The 8,402-nt window shown below is 34.9% G+C and overlaps 1 protein-coding gene and 1 pseudogene across 1 annotated transcript; one reads left to right on the top strand and one right to left on the bottom strand.

Annotated features, from left to right (window-relative positions):
• Positions 1–937: 937 nt before the first annotated feature.
• On the top strand, positions 938–1,645 carry LOC105872740 (olfactory receptor 5H8-like; annotated as a pseudogene).
• Positions 1,646–6,924: 5,279 nt separating this feature from the next.
• Positions 6,925–7,869, bottom strand: LOC105872745 (olfactory receptor 5H2). The gene has a single exon (XM_012767010.2). It carries the CDS (start codon positions 7,867–7,869, stop codon positions 6,925–6,927), a length of 945 nt encoding a protein of 314 aa, XP_012622464.2.
• Between the last annotated feature and the right edge of the window lie 533 nt (positions 7,870–8,402).

The following is an 8,402-nucleotide window of genomic DNA, read 5'->3' as shown; positions in this document are numbered from 1 at the left end:
ACCCAGGCCAGGTAATCTCCTCGGGATCATATCAAAATTAAAAAAGAATGATACACCCTCGCTGCATTCTATGGATTTGTGCTGTCAGTTTCATTTAAATTTCAAAAATAGTTCATAAATACTTACTTAGGGCCTCATGTGTGTAAGCCACTATCTACACACTTTAAAAGACACAAAGAGTTGTTAAGACTTTAAATTGTAATCTAGAAGATCCTCTGGGCCAAAAATAAGTATTATTCATGACCAATTTTTTTTTTCATTTGATATTGGCATCTTCAGAGTGGTCAGTTGACTTTATAACACCCTTTTATATGCATTATGTGGAGAGCCTACTCAGTAAATATTTATTATAATAACAAATGAAAGTACATAGTTAAGTGTTTCTCTTTACTTGTATAAGATTTAAGAAAGCCCTCTCTTTCCAGCTCTTGTGGTACATCAGTTAATGGCAGTTTTACTGTAATCCCCATCCTTTTTTTTTTTTTTTTTGCTTTTTCCCTGCATGTTCTTAAATTGAGAAATACCAATAAATTCAGATTGGCCACAACCAAATCATGGTTTTCCTTCCTCTCACCATTTCCTTCCTTTCATCTTCTTGTAATTTAAACTTTCCACATCCTAGAAGTGGGAAATGTGAGTTCCTGATGTTTCCACAGCTTCAATAAGCCTAAGCAGGCTGGAAAATGTTTTATTGGACTGCTTGAACCAGTGAATTTTAATGGTTTCCCCACATGCGCCTGAAGATTTTCCTATTTAGCTCTTCTCTCCCTCCCGTGTCTTCAGCATCCAATCATGAGCTATAATGAGTTCTTTCCCCTTTCCCTTGTTTTGTTCATTGACTTCTAAAATATTTTTCTCTGTACTCCTTATGGTAGCTAGATAAGACAAAGGATCTAGAAATATCCTTAATTTGCCTGCCTGGAAACTCTATCCCAATATGTACTCAGGTTTAAAACCTGGGTACCCCCCAGTGACCCCCAAGATGATGGTCAACTTCCTAGCCAAGAGTCAGGTATCTCTCTCTCAATGCATGATACAATTTTTTTCCTTTGGAATCAGTGCAACCACAGAATATTTTCTCTTGGGAACCATGGCATATGATCCCTATGCAATTGAATGCAAACCTTTGCTTTACCCAGTGATTATAACCAATAGACTATGCAACCAGCTCTTAGTCTTGTTATTTCTACATGGTTTCTTCATGCCTTAATTCATGAAGGATATTTTTCAGATTGGCCTTCTGTAATTCCAACATAATACATCACTTTTACTGTGGCATTATTTCATTGTTAAAGATTTCTTGTACTGACCCTTCTATTAATTATCTAATGGTTTTTGTGTTCTCAGGTTCAATTCAAGTATTCACCATTGTGATCGTTCTTGTCTTTTATATATTTGTTCTCTTTGCGACCTTAAAAAAGAAGTCTGTCAAAATCATAAGGAAAGCCTTCTCCACCTGTGGAGCTCATCTCTAATCTGTGTCTTTGTGTATGTGCACCCTGCATCTTCACAAGCAGGTGATAAAGATAGGATGGAGTCTCTGTTTTACACTGTCATCATTCCCTTGTTAAATCCAATTATCTACAGTCTGAGAAATAAGCAAGTCATAGATTCACTGACAAAAACATTAAAGGTAAATGTTTAGATCTCATACTAGCATGTATTCTCCTTTTATTAAAGGTCACTAAATCATTCAGGTTAGATGTAGGTATGTGTTGGTGCAGGAAAGATTTTTGCAATTACAATTGCCCTATTTAATACCTAAGGTGTTAGTATCTGATAAGCTCCTTAAAATATTTGTATATGTTATTTTAAAGCATACAAGGACATGTAGTCAAATGTTGATGGCATTCTAGAATAATGACAGCAGAAAACAAATAAAAACATTGAAGGAGTGGGGACCCTGTGGCCCCACGTAATCAAAAGCCTAATAAGGACAACATAGGAATTATCGTGATAAAATATTACATTTTTATTTCTTAGGCACGTTACCAAAAGATAAACTCTCTATGGAGTAAATGTGATATAAATCTCTAATCTACACACCAGTGAAAGGAGTGGGGAACCTGTAGCCTTGGGGTCACATGTGCCTTCTGGATCCTTGAGTGTGGCCCTTTGAATGGATCCAAATTTTACAAATTCAGATTTGTTCCAGATCCCTTTATTAAAATGGATTTATCCTGTGAAGTTTGAATTTCATCAAGGGGCAGCACTTGGGGATCTGGAATTTATATATTAAAAAGAAATCTGATTTTGAAATTTACTCAAAAATTTTGTGTTGTTCATAAATATACTAGCACTGTCTCAAAGTTCTTTCCATATTTAAAAGTTACTTTATCATTGTTATTATAGTAAATAGAAGTGACTTACTCTAGGAATTTTCTGGCTTTACTTGGCAGCAAATTATTATCCAGCATTTTGGTTTTTTGGCAGAATAATATTGAGCCAAGAATGCAACCTGAAACAGGCTATATAAATGGCCAACACTAATAATTCCAGATTTATTGTGTTTGGAATGGGCTTCCTTGTATGCAATCTTAAATAACAAAATAATTGAAAATGTCAAATTCTCTTTGTGTATGAGTACCTTTTAGATATATATAAAATACTCAATTATATTATTTTCAGAAGTGAGTGAAAGGATAGATGAGCTAAATATTTAAGTGATACCTTAAAAGTGTTAATAAGAATACATATTTAATTAAACAGAATGGGTCTTTTTATTAGAATGAATGAAAACTCATATAACATTGCAATTTAATCTTTAAATTTAGTTTTAAATTAATGTTCTGGCTCACCCAAACTTCCCTTATAAAGTCATTATAGTTCAAATTAACAGGGTAATAAAACACCATCAAAGGAAATCAATCAGTCTTATAGCTAATTTGCTTGTCCAAATTGTAAAAATTGTAAAAATAAAGAATACAAATTTAATTGTATACAATTAAATTTAATTGAATACAACTTTAATTGTAAAAATAAAGAATACAAATACTTCACTAATAGTTTTCATTTCCACCTGTCTCTTTTGACTTCTTATAAACCCAATCTTAAATATAAGTTTTAACTTTGTATATAAAGAATAATAAATATTATAGAAATCATTTCTCTCTTACTCATACCTTGACTGAAATTGTGGAAATCCTTTAACAGTGTTAGGCTTTCTAAAGTACAAATAAATACAATTATAGCACAAAAATGACAGAAACATAGGTAGCAATTCTTGGCACACTGATTCATTTCAGAAGCTTCATTTCCCAAGCTAAGGAAATGTGTATATAAATTTGCCTTGAAAACAGGAGTCGACCAATTGTACAACTGTATGCTTTTGCTCAAACAGGAAAAGGTGGGAAACTGAAATTGCCCCCAGAGAGCATGAGGATTCCCTTCAGGGCAAAATTTGAGGCCCTGCTGGGCATTGTAGGATTGGACCTGCATGAGAAGTTCAAATTATCCCACAGGGCGTTACAGCCTTTGCAATCATAAACCCCAAGTCACCATAGAGAGTCTTAGTTTTAACCACTGAAATCATACTTTGTGCCACCATTTTCCACCACAGATGACACTTCTGACATGTTTGTGAAAACTGTGGTTTACATATAAAATTTGCTGTTCTGAGTGCTTTGATTAGTATCGTCTCTTCTGAGCTAATCAAAACATGGTTTTAATGAAACCAAAGATCTAGATTGTCTTTAGAAGGAAACCCCAAGTAAAGTTGTCCTCCCCATGAAACTACAGCTCAAATCCTAGACATATACCCAGCTCCAACATTAACCTGAAATCTTGCTAAGCAAAGCTAAGAGGGAGGAGCAAAGGAAATCAAACACAAAGGACATCCATTGGGAGGTAGCCTAGATCCATCCTTCCCGTTCTTCAATGCCTAGAAAGGTCTTGGAGACCTTGTCAAGATGCAGATCCTGTCTCAGTAGTTCTGGGGTGAGGCTCGGGAGTATTCCTGTCTAACAAAGTGCCCTGCCGTGGACACTTGCCATCCACAGGGCCTTCATCATTGCAGGGCCTGGATTATCACAGAAACTAGATCATTGGAGAAACAAAAAATGGTAAATGGTAAATGGTGAATGGTAAATGTTAAATGTGGCTGACAATCAAAGAGAGAAATGGGAAGGAACCAGGTCAGGTCAGGCCAGGCAGGCAATATGAACGGGAATGCAGGGGGTTTGGGGGCTTGAAGTCTAGGTCAAGGACTTTGTTCTTTACCCCAACTTAAAGGAAAACTGTGGAGGGATCATGAACATGATAGTAACATTATCAAATCTTCCCTTTGAATATTAACTTAGGAACTGGTCAATGAGAATTTATTCAGAAAAATAAATTTAATTAAGCGTTTTGCCATTTAGATTTAATATCTATATAGTGGTATATAACTACCTCCACATTAAAGTTTTTAAATTTTAATCCCCACTGGCAAGATGAGGGAAAGCAAAGAGCATATTTTTTGGTTAGATTCATTAATCAATTACCTGGTTTCCTTCCGATTTTACTAGTGAAAAACAAATATGTAGAGAAAAATAGCATGTATAAAAGCATAATTACTGTGAATATGCTGCAGAAAAGTGGAATAAACAATATGATGTACCAAGATAGGTATTGAAGACTGAACTCTGACATTTTTTTCTCTTGCCCAAATTCCTTTCCAAGAAGCCTGGTGAGTCACACCTGCTAATGATAAAATCTCATTGAATGGGTTTTTATTAACTCAACTGAATGTAGCTTACTTTCCAACCTGATTCCAGTATAGCATCACATGACAGACACATCTTCTGTATTATAATAATGTTACAGAAACCATTGTGCTCTTTCTTTGAATTCCTAGGCTAATAGGAATGTTATCTTATTCTGATCTCCAATAAATAATAACTTTTCATTTCAATAATTAATCCACTACACACTTTGGTAATAATTGATGCTTTCGTTGGAGCACTGCCTTTCACCTGTTCTATTATTCTTCTTTACCTTTTATAATCGTTCTGATAGTCCAGCAACTGAAGCCTGACGTTTTCCCAATGAATGATGGCATCTGGTCTTTCTCTGAACACTTGATTATTTCTACTTTCTTTTCCATTGCAATCAAATTTTCAAATTTCTCTTCGCTGCAAGCTCACCTGGACTTGCAGTGGACTTTCACTTTGAAGGCACAGTCATAAGGGTAAACACAGACTCACAAAATTGAATACAAAAGTTAAGATGAAAGTGATGCTGTGCTTAGGCAACCTTAGAAACAATAAGACTAGCTACTAGTGTAAATGTGTTGAAGCAATGAACCACTTAGACCATGCAGGTCTATTTATATGCATGGAAGAAACTAGTTCCCGAATTATTAATTTAACTGTTTCAGTATAAATTATCCTTACGGGGAACACTGGGAGAGTCGATTAGTAAGTATGGAACACAGTTGGGTCATCTGTAACCTGGGAACTGCCTGTACATCATATTAATATATGTCATGTCATATATATCTGTATATCATGTAATCTGTACATACATGTGAACAAATAAATGTATCCATATGTATATATTCAGATCTAGATACATATACCATATATTTATATAATCTTATAGCAAGGACAATCCATTCAAAGTTATTAAACCAGGCTATGATTTAATCAGAGTTCTGCTTAGGGATAATCATCTGGCAGCAGTATTTAGGCAATAAGAGAGTATAAAGGATGGGGGAGGTAGTAACTAGAGTTTTGCAAAACAGACAGATGAGTAGTTTCAGGGTGAGGGCCTGGGTGGTATCAGTAGGAATGTGGGTGGAATTCTAGTGTTGAGAGAGGAAGGGCGTGGGTGACCTGAAAATGGATCTCTCATTAAACTTAAAGGGAAAATATAGTGAGAAAAGCTAAAATTCAAGGACTTTTCAGTCACAAAACATCCAGACTCTTGCTCGTGTTTATATCCTTCCCAGCCACGCACTAGGCACTATGAGACCATACCCTCTCAACATTATTGATCTTTGGTAATATGCATTTAAAGCCACTTGTTCTCAGTGGCTTATTGAAATATCACCGATTTCACTTACTACTTTCATTTTTTTCTAATTCCAGGAAGATCGAGACCATTTATTTTGTATTCTGCCACTTTTCTTTTTGTCTCTATACCCACACTAACTTAATTCTTCAATCTAATCTGTTAGATTTATGAATCAGTGAATCTTCAACATTGCCCAGTATCATACAAATACAACTGGGTAAAAAGATGCCTTTGAAGGCATCATAAACAGAGAGAGGCCACTTGCCTCTTTTCATGACTGATAGAAGCAGAAGGAGCTAAGAGCATTGTGTCTGAGTTTGGCCTTGCCTTCACAGTCTTAACTCACTTCTCTTTTTCCCCCCCATAATTGCATTCCCATTATTCTATTTATTTCTACATGTGATATGAGTTAAATTCCTACAAGAAGTGAAATCCACTATTTCCCAATAAATTAGAATAAAAAAACTTTTTAGGTCTTTTTACTTTTGAAGTTAGCTGATTTCCTGGGATTTTCATCTGCTCAACCAAACACAAACCTGCCACCACAATGCAGTTAATGTGATATGACTCTCTAGACTATATAACTCTGTCAGCTGTATGACATATCCTACACAAATCCTTTTGAGAGGAGCTACAGTACTTTGTCACTTAATGTATTTATAAAGTCACATGAAAAACATTCAATCCTGTTAAATGTTTTCATTTGTTTCTGCTTAAATTATCTATCCTAATGTGACACAAATGCTACAATTCCTTGTATGCTTTTGAATTATATAAATATTTTAAGGAGTTTAATAGGTACATTAAGTATTAAAATGCTAGGACAGTTATAATTACAAAAAACTTTGAACATTTAACAAAACGCAGCCACATTTGACCTATAAAATTTTGTAACTTTTTACTAAAATGAGAAGATATTTAGTATGAGAACTAAATATTTCTTTTTAACATTTTTGACAGTGAATCTATGACTTGCTTATTTCTCAGGCTGTAGATAATTGGATTTAACAGAGGAATTATGACAGTATAAAACAGAGAGTCCATCATATCTTGATCCTCTGTTTCTGGAGATGCAGGTCGCACATACATGAAGAGAAGAGGGCCATAGTATAAAGACACAGATAAGAGATGAGCTCCACAGGTGGAGAAGGCTTTCCTTATGCCTTCGACTGACTTCTTTTTTAAGATTGTAATGAGAACAAATGTATAAGAGTTAAGAATAGTGACAATACTGAAAATTTGTATTGAACCAGACAAAATAAAAACCATTAGAAAATTAATAGAAGGGTCAGTACAAGAAATCATAAACAATGGGATAATATCACAGTAAAAGTGATGTATTATGTTAGAATTACAGAAGGTTAATCTGAATATAAGAACATCATGAATTAAAGCATGAAGAAAGCCACCTACAAATGACAAGACTAACAGCCGGATGCATAGTTCATTGGTCATAATCACTGGATAGAGTAAAGGTTTGCATATGGCTACATAGCGATCATACGCCATTGCTGCCAAGAGGAAACATTCTGTGGTTCCACCAAATGCAAAGGAAAAAAATTGTACCATGCATTCAGAGAGAGACATTATCTGACTCTTGGCTAAGAAGTTGACCAGCATCTTGGGGGTCACTGTGGAGGATATCCAAGCATCCACAAATGCTAAACTCCCAAGGAATAAGTACATGGGGATGTGAAGATGAGGGCTATTCCTGATGAGAGTAATCAGACCAAGGTTTCCCACCATGGTGATGAGATATATCACCAAGAATGCCAGGAAGAGGGGGATTTTCCACTGTGATTGATATGTAAGTCCCGTGAGAACAAACTCTGTCAGCACTGTTGCATTTTCCATTTTCATGTCCTCACTGCACATCCCCTAAAATGAAATGAAATGAATTGTTAAAGAATATTCCCTAGAACTTATAAAGTGAATACTAGGAGAGGGAAGTTGATATAAAATCATTCTCTTATTACAATACCCTTTTCATTTTATTTCATATTACTGCAATAAATGGAAACTTTTGGGGAAATAAAATTGAAATAAATGCAATTATTTCAATTCTAAAAATACAATCAAGCAATCTGCTTTTTAAAAATACCCCTCAGGTGATTAAAATGGATTAAAATACCTAGTCCATGTGTAATATGATGTAGGGAATAATGAGAAGGATGGAGAAATAGATTCTAAAGCAGTAAGAATATAGAGTCACTAGGACATAGGAACATATTTGATATCAAAGTAGAAGTCAGTGAAAGAAAAAGGAGTCACTCAGTGATTAGGTAGATTGTCATCCAAAATTGAGCTTGAGAACTCAGGTGCATTAACAAGTTTGTAGTGTGAGCATCCTTTAAACATCAAGGTAAGATGCAGTTAGTAATATAATTTTACTAACAATAATGTCTCAA

The sequence above is a fragment of the Microcebus murinus genome, chromosome 1, assembly GCF_040939455.1.
Source record: "Microcebus murinus isolate Inina chromosome 1, M.murinus_Inina_mat1.0, whole genome shotgun sequence".
Classification (NCBI taxonomy): Eukaryota; Metazoa; Chordata; class Mammalia; order Primates; family Cheirogaleidae; genus Microcebus; species Microcebus murinus.
Note: the sequence above shows the minus strand (reverse complement) of the source record. Positions and strands in the feature narration are given on the sequence as shown.

Bases quoted from the DNA above. Each gene is read 5' to 3' on its own strand.
- LOC105872745 (XM_012767010.2), bottom strand. From the start codon at position 7,869: ATGTGCAGTGAGGACATGAAAATGGAAAATGCAACAGTGCTGACAGAG.